Source organism: Diplotaxodon limnothrissa, linkage group LG22 (assembly GCF_057381915.1).
Source record: "Diplotaxodon limnothrissa isolate DT_005_m linkage group LG22, D_limnothrissa_male_GT1.1, whole genome shotgun sequence".
NCBI classification, from domain to species: domain Eukaryota; kingdom Metazoa; phylum Chordata; class Actinopteri; order Cichliformes; family Cichlidae; genus Diplotaxodon; species Diplotaxodon limnothrissa.
In genome coordinates this window covers 8,997,490-9,014,310 of record NC_140616.1, presented here as the reverse complement: position 1 = coordinate 9,014,310, position 16,821 = coordinate 8,997,490, and the positions used below count along the sequence as shown (strand labels likewise).

The 16,821-nt window shown below is 41.2% G+C and overlaps 2 protein-coding genes across 3 annotated transcripts; both read left to right on the top strand.

Annotated features, from left to right (window-relative positions):
- Positions 1–1,865: 1,865 nt before the first annotated feature.
- Positions 1,866–8,605, top strand: LOC146609378 (lamin-A-like). Of its 2 annotated transcripts, XM_085346816.1 has the most exons (13): positions 1,866–1,919; positions 2,323–2,678; positions 4,217–4,373; positions 4,659–4,784; positions 4,886–5,056; positions 5,281–5,406; positions 6,145–6,365; positions 6,457–6,730; positions 6,832–6,939; positions 7,028–7,147; positions 7,292–7,348; positions 8,254–8,451; positions 8,570–8,605. In XM_085346816.1, exons 2-13 carry the CDS (start codon positions 2,341–2,343, stop codon positions 8,603–8,605), a joined length of 1,932 nt encoding a protein of 643 aa, XP_085202942.1. In that variant the 5' UTR covers positions 1,866–1,919; positions 2,323–2,340. The 2 variants fall into 2 exon arrangements, with proteins under 2 accessions (XP_085202942.1, XP_085202941.1); XM_085346815.1 differs by lacking the exon at positions 1,866–1,919 and having other exon boundaries at positions 2,332–2,678.
- A 2,604-nt stretch (positions 8,606–11,209) lies between these two features.
- On the top strand, positions 11,210–16,134 carry naxe (NAD(P)HX epimerase). The gene is made up of 7 exons (XM_085346186.1): positions 11,210–11,334; positions 12,920–13,109; positions 13,188–13,296; positions 14,225–14,335; positions 14,454–14,564; positions 14,906–15,053; positions 15,691–16,134. The coding sequence occupies exons 2-7, from the start codon at positions 12,937–12,939 to the stop codon at positions 15,888–15,890; spliced, it is 852 nt and encodes a 283-aa protein (XP_085202312.1). The 5' UTR covers positions 11,210–11,334; positions 12,920–12,936; the 3' UTR covers positions 15,891–16,134.
- The last annotated feature ends 687 nt before the right edge of the window (positions 16,135–16,821 follow it).

The following is a 16,821-nucleotide window of genomic DNA, read 5'->3' as shown; positions in this document are numbered from 1 at the left end:
TGTCAGTTTTTAGAGCCAGCACAAAGGGGAAAATGAATTTTTGCAAGCATAGCTTCAACCCTTTAAAGTCCACTATTAAAATGAACCACTTCTAGCTTGTGTTACAGGTTATAAATGGGATAAAAGTGCATATGAAAAAAAAAACCCCACATACATACTCATCGGCCACTTTATTAAGTATATCTAGTTAGTACTGGGTTGGACCCCCTTTTTCCTCCAGAACTGCCTTAAGTCTTCATGGCATAAAGTCAACAAGGTGCTGAAAACGTTCCTCAGAGATGTGGCTCCATATTGACATGATAGCATCACAGTTTCTGCACATTTGTCAGCAGCACATTCATCCATCTCCCACATCCCAAAAGGTGCTGTACTGGAGTAAGATCTGGTGACTGTGGAGGTTATGTTATGCTGCTGGAGGCTGTCATCCTAAGATTGGTACACACTGGTTATAAAAGGCTGAACATAGGAAGATTGTGCATTTAAAAATGCTTAATTGGTGCCAAGCGGCCAAAGCGTGCCCAGAAAATATCCACCACGCAATTACACCATCACCAGCAATCTGAAGACATTTTCTCCCAGAGAAAAATACTGCTCACGGGATATTTTCAGTTTTCTAAAAACCCCATGGTTGTGCAGTAAAATCCAAATAGATCAGTAGTTTCTAGAATACTCAGACCAGGTTTGCACTGTAAGGGCGTCCAAAGAAAAAGAGAAACATTTGTTGCCCATTCTGATGCTCAGTTTGAACTTCAGTAAGTTGTTTCACATTGCTTAAATGCACTGAGTTTTCATCATGCGATTGGCTGATAAGAAATTTGCATTAACAAGCAGTCAAACAAGTGTCCCTAATAAAATGACCAGTCAGCATATAATCTCCATCAGCTTGTTCATCAGTTTATGAGATTTAGTAAAATGCTTCAGCCTCAGTGTCTTTGTAGTCACTCCAGCTGTCCAGCCATTCATTTTCCTAGTCAAATTTTGGTCTCAAGCAAGGCAGACTGACCTGGCTGATATAAGAGAGGCGAGATGGAAGCGCCTATAGAGGAGCATGTCTGTGGTTCCGAGTGTGGGAGGAGACTGGAGCACACAGGGAGAACCTGTAAACTCCACAGAGAAACACTCCAGCCGACCAGGAGGTGAGTGCTAACATCTGCACCACTGCGTAGTCCTCTCATCCTGCCACTGAAATGTAAAGACACTGTATCATCTGTATCTGTAACACTGTATCTTGTATCTTCTCATACATATTATATGTATGATGTTTAGTGATGTTTAGTGGGCTACAATCAGAATAATTAAAGGTCTACAAAAGAAAACCAGTCTGCCAGAGCACACTTTTGGTGCTGTTTTTGTTTTATGACTCGGAATCTCTTAGTTAAGGCTGTCCAAAGAAATACATTTCTGGCCATTTAGGTATTTAAACCAAAGGCTAAGTAGGAAATTTGTGTAAGAGCTTAAGAAAAGATGTTGCGTAAATGCATCCTTACAGGATGTGAAGACTCCAGCTCTGTGGGGTTCTTCTGGAGTTAAAACTTTTGCAGAGCTTTTACAAAACGACTACAATTCAAGTCTCAGCCAACAGATCTGCTTAAAATTATCCCTTATAGGCATCACATGGCTTTGTGCGTGGCTTTGTGCAGAGGGTGACTCATTTATTCAGACTGTACACCCATTACAGTGAGACAGAGAGAGAGAGACAGAGGGAGGGAGGAACAGCCACCTAACAAGTGCCAAACTTGAGGCCAACCTCTCCTCCCATCTCATTCTTTCCTACATGGGCACTCTGATGGGTTTGCAGACAGCTCAGTTTGCAGACTGAAGAGAGAACCAAGACGAACACTGGGATCACGTAAGGAAATCGTCAAACTACTCTGCAAAGATCTCCAGAGATTTCTCATCCTCTAACAAACTTTAAAAAGGTAAATCGAATTTTATAAGTTAGTATCTTTTGGGCAAGGACATCACTTTAATTTTTGGGTGGAGTTGTTAACCCCACCCATGTCTTTTGATTAATTGTGCTTTGTCGTTTGTGTGCTTAATGTTAGGGGATTAAAAAGAGCCGGATGTATTTGGAAGTAATCAATATGTTCCAGTGAATTAAGCTTTGTTTTCTTTTTAACTTTGAACTTTGAGCCAAAAAGTTGCCTCATTTTTGTGTGTTTCAATGAATATTTCTTGGGCATATTTCTTTCATCTTATTTGTGACACATGTTCCACGTCGACTGTCGGATCAAACTGAATGGTGTGCATTTGCACTTGAATAAAACCTGCTCAAATTGACTCTTTAGACTCAAATGAATATAATCATATCTGTTTTGACAGCAAAATAAGAAAGTTACAATGGCGACACCCAAAAACACTCCACGAGGTGCAAACACACCACTTTCTCCCAACCGGATCACCCGTCTCCAGGAAAAGGAGGACCTCTGCAACCTCAACGATCGACTGGCCGTCTACATCGACAAGGTCCGCTCTCTGGAGGTTGAGAACGCCGGGCTGCGTCTGCGCATCACCGAGTCGGAGACAGAGGTCAGCCGGGAGCTGACGGGTCTGAGGGCCGCCTATGAGACGGAGCTGGCAGATGCCCGCCAGACACTGGACTCGGTGGCCAAAGAGCGAGCACGGCTGCAGCTGGAGCTGGGCAAGCTGCGAGAGGACCACAAGGAGCTGAAAGCCAGGTATAATGTTTACTGTGTTTGCACGTGTCTGCAGGAGCTGCTGAGAAAAAAGATTGATTACTTTGGGTTTGTGCCCTCTCATCTTGGGTCCCCAAATTCCTTAAACTCACCCCTGTGTGTTTGATCGATGTGGGTGGGGTTTTTTTTGTTGTTTTTTTATAGCTATAGTGGGAGTGTGTAACTTTAAAAGACAAAATAGTAACAACAAGATGAAATCATGAGCTGCAGAATTCACCCTTACTCATTCCTTACACTCAGGGGCTGTCACGGCACGATTTAATGTGGTTTGACCTTTAGCTTCCAGTATCTAATTTCAGCAAGTCTTAGGAGTTTCTTGTCATTCTGCTGACTTCATAACTCATTTCTGTTTGTGTTATATTTACATTAGCAGTTACTATTATCCCATAATTATCACCTGTCCCACAGTGTCTGCTGTTCAGCTAAAGTTATACGATACAGCTTTTGAAGTCAGGATTGCCAAACTCTTCTCAGAAAGAACTCTGCTGCAGAGTGTCTGGTGATCATGAGATGTCTCGCTGCTGCGAGGCATCTAAAATCCCCCTTTTCAAACAAACCCTTTCAATTGAAGGCATCTATTTGTCCCTTAATACAAATGTGAAAGGGTTTGGACTTCAGTGTTGATACATATTAAGCAGCAGTTACTCATAATCTTTTAATAACTGATGTTTTAACTTGGTGATGCACTGAGAGTTGTGTTACCCTGCCGCTGGGAACACTCCCTATAACTGTAACATATTCTCCTCATTGCTCACTGGGCAAGAGCTGGAGTGGGACTCCAGCTCTTTCCCATGCTTCCACATCCAGAGGCTGATGACTAACTCTTTCCCCAGCTTCTCCTCCTTCACCAAAGTCATCATTATACACAATACGTGGCAGTGTTTAAAGAGCTCCACTCTTGCCTGGATTATTTTTCCGTAAATAATAAAATGACGGCCACAGTGTGTTTGGCAAAGCCATACCGTTGCCATGGCAATATCTCAGCTAAAAACCAACGGCTGTGGCTTGTGGCTACCAAATCCACGGGACTTGATGAAAATCACTGTGGTCTATGACTCATATGCACCGAGGTCTTTCCCCTGCTTCTGCTTCTTGTAGACATCCTCATTCAAAAATAGCTCATATTTGTTTGATTAGAGTGTGTAAAGGAAACTATAGTAATTCAGTTTTAGGTCTTAGGTCACTAAAACAAATGCAGTAAGATGCTTAAACTCTTAAACTATGGATTCTCAAAGCTTGAATGAATTGAGTGTCATTTGAGTAAAACGAGAGAAAATGTACACATTGAAAGTCTCAGTGGCATTTGTAATAGTAGTTTAAGGTTTTGTTCAAGTATTGTTGCTATGGTGACTAATGGAGATAAACATGAATGAGAAATCCTCCCTTGATCTCACTCAAAGCTGTCATAGAAAATGTAAAGTAGTGCATTCTTTCATTCATGCTTGCTTGCACTAAAAATGAACAAAAGCTGCACTTTGAGAACTTAAAGTGGAACTTAGTCCCCATTTTTGTTTTCATAGGAACACTAAAAAAGAGTCAGAACTGGGGGGAGCCTTGCAGAGGCTCAAAGACCTGGAGGCTCTGCTTAATTCGAAGGATGCTTCCTTGACTACGGCTCTTGGAGAAAAGCGTAACCTCGAGGTGGAAAACAGGGACTTGAAGGTGCAGGTTGCCAAGGTAAAGTCAAACCCACGCTCAATTTAAAACTCAATAGAAACACATCTGGGCTCAATCTTTCTGCAGTCAGTCTACAAGCTCAGAACCTCTCTGTTTGTCCTTCATAGTCCTCCTCTCTTTCTTCCAAGTTTTGTTAGTAAATGTCAGCTAATTCAGATTTCAGCAGGGGTTGAAGGACAGCCTCTCTGCATGTTTTCCTGCCCGCATACTCCACTGACTGCTTATTTTCCACTCCGCAGCATTACTTTGTACTCATACTCGGCCCATTTTGTGCTTCTTTTTTAGTTGGATACCAGCTTGGCCGATGCCAAGAAGCAGCTGCAGGATGAGATGCTGAGGAGGGTGGATGGAGAGAATCGCATCCAGACTCTGAAAGAGGAGCTGGAATTTCAGAAGAACCTCCACTCTGAGGTCTGAGCGCTTTTTGCATATGTTCTTATCATTAGTTAATCATTTTAAAAAGTACCCATGCTGGACTTTACTGATAATCATTGCTGGTAAATTTTCAATAGGAGCTGCGGGAGATAAAGAGGCGTCATGAGTCCCGCGTGGTTGAACTGGATAATGGCCACCAGCAGGAGTTTGAATGCAAACTGGCCGAGGCACTGGCGGATATGCGCAACCAGCATGAGCTGCAGATTAAAATGTACAAGGATGAGATCGAGAAGACCTACAACACCAAGGTAGACCATCAAGTTACTGTTACTAAAGGTTTACTTTGCAGCATTTATGTCTTCTGTTTTGGTCCTCAGTGGTGAAAGAAAGCTGCACTGAATAATTGCGCAGCAGAAATATCCAGTTAAAACATCGTGACATGGTTGTGTAGTTCCGAGTTGTTGGGCTTTCGCAGTTTCACAAATGTCTTGTATAATTTGGTTACAGTCCATGTTTTATCTCCCTCCATCAGCTGGAGAGTGCTCGTCAGTCAGCAGACAGGAGCAGCCACCTGGTTGGGGCAGCACACGAGGAGCTCCAGCAGATCCGAGTACGCCTGGAGTCCACGTCGACTCAGCTCAGCCAGCTACAGAAACAGGTTCTTACAAATAATCAGCACACACTTATCTGCAAGCATACATCACTTAAAGAAAAGGGTGATATTTTTCATATTTCAGAGCAGGGGTGCAAAACATAAGACACAATCGACCCGCCAAAGCTGTAGAAAATGTAAAGAAGCGCATAGATTTTGAATTTTTAACTGCAGTTTCATAGGTTTTACAGATGTTCCTGATAATAAAGATTGCCCACTTTCATGCTAAATCAAAGTAATTAAGCAACTAAATGACAAGAAAGTTTGTTTTTCAAATATTGAGTCCATAGTAAAAAGAACAACAAAAACTTTATATTTTATCATTTCAGAACAGTCTGTGGAAAGAAGTAACATAAATTATTCTGTAGTTTTGCGTATTTATCATGTAGTTTCACTGGTCCGGCCAATTCAATATCACCTAAGATCAAAGTGGGGTGTATGTGACTCACTATGTAAAATCAGTTTGACATCCATGTTTTAAAGTAAAAACAGACCCCAACAGAAATCAATTTAATTTAAAACAGAAGTTGTTTTTATAGATTCACATGAATTAGGCTCTTCAAATTGATGCTGGCTGTAAACTCCATTTATTTGTTTAAAAGTTCAGTTTTTCATGGTTTCTCTAGATTTCCTTTGTTTTTTGAGCTCAATTATTAACTCACTCCTTGATTGCTCTTGAGGTCTCCAGACTTGCTTGTTTGATCCTATCAGGCAGTAACTTTGTGACTCTTTGGTTTGATCCAGCTGGCAGCTCGTGAGGCAAAGATCAGGGACCTCGAGGATGCTCTGTCGCGGGAGCGGGACAGCACGCGTCGCCTTCTGGGTGAGAAGGATCGAGAGATGGCAGAGATGAGGCACCAGATGCAGCAGCAGCTCGATGAGTATCAGGAACTCCTCGACGTTAAGCTGGCCCTGGACATGGAGATATGCGCCTACAGGAAGCTGCTGGAGGGAGAAGAGCAAAGGTATGTGTAACGACGCTCATCGTTTCCTCTGTGTGGTTCATAAACTTTTTCATTTATCTCATCATCGTCATCAACATGTTTCTCTCTGCAGACTGCGTCTTTCGCCCAGCCCTCCTCCTACCAGGGCGGCGGGAAGTCGATCCTCTACTTCTGGAGCTCTCTCTCGATCTATCCACCACAGCGCTCAGAACTCCCCTGCTAAGAGACGTCGCCCTAACGACACCGACAGCGAGGCCTCCAGCTTCGCCGGTGGAGCCGTTTCCCGCACTCGCATCACCCAGCAGGCTTCGGCCAGTGGACGTGTCACTGTGGACGAGGTGGATCTGGATGGGAAATATGTCAGACTCAGCAACAAAGCTGATGAGGTGAGATGGAGAAGTTGGAGGTGGACTGACTACATTACTATTTGTAATGTAGTGACTTTGAACTCTGACGTTTTTACCCAACTACCCTCTTGCTCTTGTAGGATCAGAATCTGGGGAACTGGCAGGTGAAGCGGCAGGTGGGATCTGGCACTCCCATCGCCTTCAAGTTCCCAGCTAAATTCACCTTGAAGGCTGGTCAGAGGGTGACGGTTAGTAGCGTCTTTATTCAGCAATCAGAATCACCAATCAACACCTGATTAGCACAGATGATTTACTCTGTACTGTCCATGTGGTCAGATCTGGGCCTCTAATTCTGGTGGAACTCATAATCCTCCATCTGACCTGGTGTGGAAGAATCAGCCCTCCTGGGGCACCGGAGACCTCTTCCAGACTACTTTGATCAGCACTAATGGAGAGGTATTTTGAATTAAATCAGCTTATTGGGCTTGATAGACATTTCATTCAGACCTAAAGTGTCAAGACATCAAAACTCATGGCCAGTATATTTAAAATATACCGAAACTGAATGAATAAATAAGAACTACAACACTTTTCTTTCAGGAAATGGCAATGAGGAAGGTCACCCGCACTCACCTTGAAGAAGAAGATGATGACATGGTGAGAGAAATGATAGTTTTCCTAGCATGTGCATAATGAGATCATGTGCAGGACCAGAATCCAATTAGCAGCATCCACTGGTTTTGCATTGAATTAAAATAAGAATCACATTAATTCAGATATTAACATTTCAAATGGATCCGTATCACTGTGTGGGGGCGGTAACATTGAAACTGAGCATTACGTGTTGCATGATAAGGTGATGGTTGGTAAGTAAAATAAAGATATTTAAAAGGATATATGTGTTTTTAGTTAGGTGAAGCAAGGACACATGTGCGTGTGCAAATGAAGAAATACAGCAAAATCTCACACAGTTGCAGCTCCCAATGGATATTTTACATTCTTACTAGAAAAATGATTATCAGTAGTGAAGAATAGTTGCAAACACACATATTTCATCAACTGTTTACGCAACTCAATGTTAACTGTTAAAAGAGACAATTTAAAAAAAACAAAAAAACAGTTCACTTATTGTTTTTAGGCTCTTGTTCATTGTATCAGGGCTACAAAAATACAGGAGACAAAGGCGGTTTAATAACAAAAGCTGTTACAAAACCAGTCCTCCCATAGATACAGACTATTTACACACACAGGACTGAGTAGATGCTCATTAAACAAATAAGGGTGGGGCAGGCAGTCACAAAGGAGTGTCAGAGGTGGGGGGGAAGAGACAAAGACAGGAAGTCAATCCCAAGAGACACAAAGAAAATCACATACCAAAATAAGACAGGAAATGGAAACAAGAAAGACAAAACAGAGACCAAAACATTAGGAAAATATCAGTGAGAAGGAATGAAAATTAAATAAGCACAGACACCACGACACATACTTGACCTTTATTACCACTGCAGGGTTTTTTGTTTTTTTTTAACACACACTAATTAAAAGCTGTGTCTGTGCCTCAGCAGGTGGCTCACAGCACCTGTGGGGACGGCGAGTACAACCTGCGGAGCCGGACGGTCGTGTGCGGCTCATGCGGACTTCCTTCAGATAAATCCAGCAACTGCTCCGTGTCCTCTGCTTCCCGCTCCTTCCGCAGCGGAGGCATCTCCGAGGGTTTACTGCCCCACTCCTACGTGTTCAGCACGAGCACACCTCGCAAGGTGAGTACCGCAGCTCATACAGGAGATATATGACTTCCCTTTCATGCAAAGATTACCTCTTTTTTGTCTATTAATATGCATGTGTGATAATTCTAATTTTGTTAAAATTTCTTCCTAGACTGGAGGCAGAATGGAGAGCTGTCCAATCATGTGAAGCCCTGGGGCCACTACACTACATTTTCTATAGCTTCTTAGGTATCAGTTGTTGAGTTATCTGGTATAGTTTTTAGTTCAGTTTATGTACTTTCAATTTAATTTCAAGTTATTGAATGCCAGAAAATTTTATACTGCTTTTTATAATGTACATATGCATGAATAAGAATAATTTTCCAGAGCCTAAAGGTTAATTGGGGTTAGCTTTGTTTGTTTTTTTATATTAGGGACATTTAAGGTTGGAAAATGTAAAACAGTTACTTTAACATTCATTCGTTTTAAAAACTTAATTCAAATTAATTTCATTATACTCTATAGACACTCTGACACAGCGGGGTTGTGATCAGTTTAGGGGAGACCGGGGATAGTTGTAACGTGGGTCAGTTGTAACACTTCCAATTTCTCCAATCAGGGCTAAGTTTCAAATGATGTGACTCATCCTGTGCATGCCCAACTCAGTTCTGCTATCACATGTGAAAAATCAGCACATTTTGCCAAACACAGACAATTTAACATGAAAAAAAGTAATTTGTATGCCAAAAAGTAAGTTTTTCTACTTTATTTCAATTTGTAATAGCATTATCTGCTTTGCAGTTAAACTCATCAAACTTAAATTATGTTATTTGTATGTCTATGGGAATATATTCTGTGTAAGTCTTTAGTGCTAATGTTTTAGCCATTGGCTGTAATGTTAGCTAGTTCATGGCTATAGGAGTCTGGGTCAGTTGTAACAGCAACAGTCTGGGTTAGTTGTAACAATAATGCAGATGTTACAACTTACCACACTATTACTTTAACTTATATTAAACAAGTTGGTGCAGCAACATCAGCGAGAGAGGTTCACTGGTCGCTTTTGTATATGCGGTTAATGCCATTGGCAACACAATTCCTCCACTGTTTGTGTTCCCACACATACATTATGCAGACCACTGTGTCAGAGATGGACCAGTAGGAAGTACTGGTAGTGGAAATAAATCAGGATGGGTGCAAGAAACAGATTTCCTCATCTTTCTGAAGCACTTTGCAAACCTCACCAAGGTAAGCCATGAAAAAAGTAATGGAATTGCGATGCTGGTGAACAACTACATTTTTTCAGCTTCATTGTTATGTTCAAAATTGGTGCAAGAGTTGTGGGTTATAATGCCCACTGAGCCAATGAGGCCAAACTCAAGGAAGACCAACCAAAATTAATTAAATATTCAGTTGCAGAAAATTCCATAACTTGTCTTTTTTGGGGGGTTGGAATATGTTCAAAAGCTAGATGTCTGCATTCTGTCACACACACACATAGCTACATAAATGGATGTAAGTGCATTCATGTGTTGAATAAACAAAGATTACATGTAAATGTTTTGTTAGTACCCTTATTTCATTGTGTTACATTTCACCCCAGGATATGTTACAACTAACCCAGAGTATGGGGTTAATTGTAACATTTCACTCTTTGTGTTTGAGGCCATACCATGCAATGGGTAATTGTGCTGCAGAGAAAATAGCTGCACTATTTAATAGCTGAGACATGTAAATACTTTGCATTACATTTTGAATCCACTACCTTAAACGAGCTCCAATTTACAGACAGAAATGTCAAAAATGTTACAACTATCCCCGGTCTCCCCTACAATTTTACCAAAATTGAAAACTTTTTTTTTCTCATTAAATCTTCTTACATGGTGAAGGTAAAATGAACCCAACCTTGCTACAGATCTACAGAATATTGTCGGGGGTTTTTTTTTTATTAAAATGAATAAACGTGTTTTCAGAAACCTGCCTTTTTTCTGTGTCTTTCTATTTACTCAGTTTCTTACAATATTTACTGCCTCACCATAGAATCTAATACAGGGGTGGGCAATTCCAGCCTCTAATAATTCCTCTATTAGGACACAGTCAGGTGTTGCTATATAGTTCATCTGTTTGAACGAGGCCAAGAGTTTTATTGATTTAATAAAAATCAATAATTTAAAAAAAAAGTTTCATTCAAATGAAGAAAAATATGACATTTGTATTCAGGCTCACAATTACATGATAACAATAATATAAAAGAACAGATTATAACTGTTCAGTATTCATACTCGTCCACGGTATTATAAAACTATAGGTGCATTTATTTCACCACCTCTTGAACTTTACTTGAGTATTTCATTTATATTTTTTGTACCTTTTCTCCGCTATTTAGAAGGAATTCCTGCTTCTTGAAATTACAAAAAATAAATAAAAATATTTTCAAAATCAAATCGTTCATATATATAATGAACATTCCAAATCATAAATGAAGTTTCTGCTCATAGACCTTCTGTTTTTATAAAGAATTATTTACTGGAATATCTTTAATGGAAATGTTTTTGAACATTTGTGCTTTACTAGTTATAGTTAAATTAAGGATATAAAAAAGAATGTATAAAATGGGCTTATATCGTGTGTCACATGGGTCTGATTCTATATAGCTGGCATATAGGGATTCTACTTCATTTATATATAGTAAGGGTTACGCATATTTTCTCATTTTAATTAGAAAAGTGTGTCTTTTACTGCAGTCTCTCCGACTGAGAGCAGGCTTTTATTTTGGAATCCTGGTTTTCAGGTCGCTTTCAAACCCGGAAGTAGCCTACAAGGTCAGGGTGCAAGTGTTGCTCTTGCACAGCGTCAAAGTTCCAAAACTAAGAGCTCTGTGGTTTAAAAGGACAAAACTGCATGTGAAGCTGTCTGCAAGAAAAAGGGTGTTAAAATTTGGTGAGTGTCGCTAATGTTTTGACACGAAGTGGAGCAAATGCTAAACGTTAGCTAGCAAGTCAGAGCTAGATAACAGTGAAGTGGACATGAGAGTGCTCCTACTGTAGCCCTGCGACATTAATGTGTACACAGTAATATCCACATAACCGTGTAATGCAGATAAAAAAAAATACAAATGCTAATAAACATTTACAAATATTAGTCGCGTTGATCTGAACATAAATCGAACTGGATGTTAGCAAGTGAAATCTGTTTCACTTCAGTGTTCATAGTTCAGACACTTTTTATTTCTGTGCAGTCATGTGGATTAATAAGTAAACCCTGACTGCTTTCATTGTAATTAAGAGGGTATGTAGCAGTAAGGTGCTGCTAATCACGATTAATTGATCATGAGCACCTCTGTAAAAGCACAAGTTTAGGCACTTTTGCTGGTCTGCAACATTCAGGTGTGTCAACACAGTACCACAAACTTCCCAGCAAATTCACCAAAAGATCGATCTGTGCAATGAACTGTTAGAGAAAGATTAAACAAGTCTGGCTCGTTTGGAAGGAGTGTTTTGCAGACACAGGATGTGGTCACCTTACAGTCACCAGGTTGACTGTCTGCACCAGTTCATATTTGATTCAACTGTTCTTTAATCTGTCTGACAGCTAAAGCCTGACCCAAATTCAGTCATGCAACAGGACAGTGATGTCTAGCACAGCAGCAAATTTGTGAAAAAGAAAAGAATCAAGGTGTTACAATGGCCAGGTGAAAGACCTCAGCATGATTAAAATGCAGCAGGCTCTTAAGAAAGCTGTGCATTAATAAATACCTGCAAACCTCAAGGAACCGAAGCAATGTTATAAAGAAGAGTAGGACAAAATTCCCCCTTAGTGATGTTAGAGGCTGATAAACTCATACAGGAAATGATTGCTGCTAAAGGTGGTGCTACAAGCTGCTGAATCATGGGCTGTAATTAGTTTTTCACAGGATTGCAGAGATTCCTGTGATAATGTTCCTTTTCACATAATTTTAGCGATACAGATAATAGTTTTCTCTGTATTGATTATTAGTGTATTTACATAAAATAAGTTACTTGTAATCTATTTACATTTGTTTTTATTATTGTTATTCTTATTTTTTTAATGCTGCAGTGGTCTAATTCAAGATGATTTTCTCCTGTGGGAGGAAATAAAGCAGTCAGATCTGTAAATATTACTGCACTTAGATTATTTTTTTGTTTTGATGGTTACACAGAAAATACACTCAGTTTATCTTTACTGTATTAGTTTTGTAATAACACAGTATCATTTTAGTTCATTTTTGTTGTGGAATTTTGTTTTTTAAATGCCTAGTATGGGTTTTTTTATTTAGTTTTAATCAACCATGTTCTGGTGTTGCACAGACTGTGTGAGAGTGGGGTGTCTCACCTCTTTCTTTAACGCATACTAAGCAGCAACGCAGACGAAGGGAATGACTGATTCTAAGTTTGCAGTCTGCAGGTGTGAGCAAATAAAAGCAAGGAAACAGCGAAAGGAGTGAAACCTGCGTCATCAGCAGACTGAACATTGCTCACTGTGGTCTTTTCTTAAATTTCCTCAGGAGCTTGTATCATCTGGATGTTGAGCGTTCGAGCTCTGTTTGGGATCGGCTTCCTGGTGACCTCACGAGCCGCGACAGCCCTCGCTCAGGCAGGGACATGCCCGTTGCCCGCTGCAGCTAACAGCCACAGAAAGGACTGTTTCAGCAGCACACCAGCGTCCACCATGGCCCAGGCCATCAAATATCTCGGGTGAAGGTTTTAACCTTTTCACACATAAGAGTAAAACCAGACTTCATGAGCCTAGACTGACCTGTAAATACTTCACAGGCAGGAGGAGGCCCAGCACATCGACGAGGAGCTCTTCAGTGAGTACGGCTTCAGTGTGGATCAACTGATGGAGCTGGCTGGACTCAGCTGTGCCACAGCCGTCACACGGGTGAGCGTCACCGTGGGCTCTTATTTTTGAAATGCAAATCTAACGGGAGGAATATTAGTCACTGGACTGGCAACAAACTCTTTTATAATGTAAAATAATTATTTCAGGAACTAATGTGAGACCTCTACCTATTCCAGCTGCTCAAAAATGAGTTTGGTGTCTTTAGGGTTTGAAGAAAGAAACAAGGGTCGAAAGTGGGGTGTAGAAATATTTTCACTTTTTTCTTCTATTCTATGGTTGAGCCACTTAATCCAGTTACAAAAATAAAAGTTTAAACATTGATGTAAATAGACAGCTACCAACCAGTTACGCAAAAATCGTGTGATGAATTTCCCCCAAAACTCTGATCTAATCTTACTCGTCAGCCTTTATTTTTCTGTAGTCAGACTAAAGTAACATTACACTTGATGACGTTATAGTAATGTTGAAACATTCGTCTTTTTGCACAATCAAAGTCTGAAATATTTTCAACTGCACTTTTAAGTTTGCTGTTGTGGAATTGAGATGCACTTGATACAACTGCATTTTGCTCGAAGGTGCAGGAAGAAGCTTTACTTGGTTTGCGTAACTAACACAGAACGGGCCCTTAACCTCCTAAGACCCAAACTCTTCCATGACATGCATTTTTAATTTCTCTTTGATATTTGGGCTGATTGTGACCCAATGAATGTAAAAACAAAGAATTGCCATATTTTTTACCTGATTTTTGTTTCTGAGAAAAATTAGAGCCACATATGAGGATATTTGTCTAAAATTTCGATAGAACAGTGGCAGTATAATGTCCTCGTAAGTGGATATCAGGCCCTTGTAGAGCAAAATTTAGGATTTTGGTCTAAACAACCCAAAATGTGATGTCCACATATGTGGACGCCAGGTCCTAGGAGGTTAAATATATCAAAGTTTATTTTGCTTTCTTCTTTTCCTTCAGGCATATCCACTTACTTCTCTGGTGAAAGCCAGACCTTCTCTGCTAGTGATTTGTGGACCAGGTAACAACGGGGGCGATGGCCTGGTCTGTGCCCGGCATCTGAAACTCTTTGTGAGTGTCTCTCAATTTCACAGAAGAGGAAAGTAAACCATTTATTTTCACATCCTCGTTCAGCCTTAAAATCCTAAATTCCTTTTTCCTCGTTAGTACTTTGTGTGTCTGATTTCAGGGTTACGAGCCGACCATCCTGTACCCAAAGAGGCCAAACAAGCCGCTGTTCCAAGGCCTAACCACACAGTGCCAGAAAATGGAGATCCCCTTCCTGACTGAGATGCCTGAGGTTTGGTGTTAATAAAATATGTAGCTGCAGCTTTATCCAATGTAAACACACAGACACACTGCTTATTGTTTTCTGACTGTGCATTTTGTATGAAGCTGTACAAATGCTCTGTTACACATGAACAGAGCTAATGTAATTAGGCTCCAGTTTAAATTAGCTGTCTAAATGATACTGAGGGGATAATAGCTCTGTTTTTATTACAGCAAACTAGATAGTGAATAATTTCATTGGTAGCTAAGAGGAGCTTTAGTTGATGGATTTACTCACTGAAATAAATGTGCTTTCAAGCTATTGATTAATTCCTTTGAAACTAACTTATCTGGGTAAAACTGTCTCCTCAGGCCAAAGCGATTGATGAAGCATACAACCTGGTGATAGACGCCATCTTTGGCTTCAGCTTCAAGGGAGCTGTGCGAGAGCCCTTTGGCTCCATCTTGGACACACTGAAAAAGTCCACAGTGCCCACAGCCAGCATCGACATCCCCTCAGGTCAGTCCTCACCAGTCCTTGGGTGACATTACTTTGTGAAGTAACTGGTTACAATACAAAATTACTGCCATTAAAAAGTAATCAATAAGGCATGCACCAGTATAGTGGGGCAGGGGTTAGCACATCACCATGAAGATGTGAATGTGAAGTGCTGTTTTTCTTTGTTAGCCATGCTGACAGACTGCTAACCCTTCAACGATATAACCCGCCTCCCAGCTCATGGCAGCTGGGGAAAGCTCCATGTCGCCACAACCTTGAATTGAAATGTCTCTTATAAAAATGGATGTATTAACTTTTGCTAGCATTACCTCTTAAACTAAACCCAATGTATAGCCAGCTTTTAGCTGAAAAACATGTGGTTTTGCAGTCCTCCTCGCTGCAGTACGGCTTGCCAGCAATGTTGTGGAGTTCTGCTTATTGTCAGTGAGGATTTATTAAACTGCAGTGCATCTGTCAACAGTCTGGAATGATTATAATCACTAACTGCATGAAGCCTGCTGCATGTCCGCGCTCCCAAACAGAGGATATTGATTTGGGTCTAACAACTGTCGCTAACAGACATACTGCAGATTATCTCAGGAAACAGAAATTTCAGCTGGTTAGTGACAGCCTTCTTTTGTTTGTTTTCATGTTAAAGGTTGGGATGTGGAGCAGGGTAGCACAGATGGACTCCAGCCTGACATGCTCATCTCTCTCACTGCACCAAAGAAATCCGCCTCCCTGTTTAAAGGACGATATCACTTCTTGGGAGGCAGATTTGTGCCACCTGGCTTGGAGAAGAAATATCAACTCAACCTGCCCCAGTACCCCGGCACAGACTGTGTTTTGCAACTCTAAGAGATGTGGGCCATCACTGAAGGGAAATAAGCTGTCACTGGCGTTATAAAGCAATCAGCTTAGCTCAGCATAAAGGCTGTAAACTGGGTGAAACAGCCAGCAGCGTGACATCCGTTCACTCATTAACACGTCTTGTTTGTTGATTTTAAGAGAGCTTATGTGACATAATCGTATGCTGTCATCACACCTGCAGCACAATGGCAGCATCAGCTAAAGTAAATATGAAAATAAAAAAATTCTTTCTCTGACAAACTGACAAACTTTTTAAAGTTCATATATTCTGCTTTTCCCAAATTTTTTTTTTTACATATACGTACACGTATATACGTGATGGGAGAAGGGAGCGGGAGATCGACAGACTGATTGGTGCAGCGGCTGCAGTGATGCGGACGCTGTACCGGTCTGTTGTGGTGAAGACAGAGCTGAGTGTAAAAGCGAAGCTTTCAATCTACCGGTCGATCTACGTCCCTACCCTCACCTATGGTCACGAGCTGTGGGTAGTGACCGAAAGAACGAGATTGCGAATACAAGCGGTGGAAATGAGCTTCCTCCAAAGGGTGGCTGGCCTCTCCCTTAGAGATGGGGTGAGAAGTTCGGCCATCCGGGAGGGGCTCAGAGTAGAGCCGCTGCTCCTCCACATCGAAAGGAGCCAGCTGAGGTGGTTCGGGCATTTGACAAGGATGCTCACTGGGCGCCTCCTGGGTAAGGTTTTCTGGGCATGTTTCACCAGGAGGAGGCCCGGGGCAGACCCAGGACACGCTGGAGAGATTATATCTTGGCCGGCCTGGAACGCCTTGGTGTTCCCCTGGATAAGCTGGAGGAGGTGGCTGGGGAGAGGGAGGTCTGGGCTTCTTTGCTTGGGCTGCTGCCCTCGCAACCCAGCCCCGGATAAGCGGAAGAAAATGGATGGCTGGATGCATATACGTACACT

What these genes read in the sequence shown, in the direction of transcription:
- LOC146609378 (XM_085346816.1), top strand. Translation starts at nt 2,341, where the DNA reads ATGGCGACACCCAAAAACACTCCACGAGGTGCAAACACACCACTTTCT. An exon ending in AGAAGAACCTCCACTCTGAG is followed by an intron (nt 4,785 to 4,885) that starts GTCTGAGCGCTT and finishes AATTTTCAATAG; the next exon opens with GAGCTGCGGGAGATAAAGAG. An exon ending in TCAGCCAGCTACAGAAACAG is followed by an intron (nt 5,407 to 6,144) that starts GTTCTTACAAAT and finishes GGTTTGATCCAG; the next exon opens with CTGGCAGCTCGTGAGGCAAA.
- naxe (XM_085346186.1), top strand. Translation starts at nt 12,937, where the DNA reads ATGTTGAGCGTTCGAGCTCTGTTTGGGATCGGCTTCCTGGTGACCTCA. An exon ending in CAGGCCATCAAATATCTCGG is followed by an intron (nt 13,110 to 13,187) that starts GTGAAGGTTTTA and finishes AATACTTCACAG; the next exon opens with GCAGGAGGAGGCCCAGCACA. An exon ending in TCCTGACTGAGATGCCTGAG is followed by an intron (nt 14,565 to 14,905) that starts GTTTGGTGTTAA and finishes CTGTCTCCTCAG; the next exon opens with GCCAAAGCGATTGATGAAGC.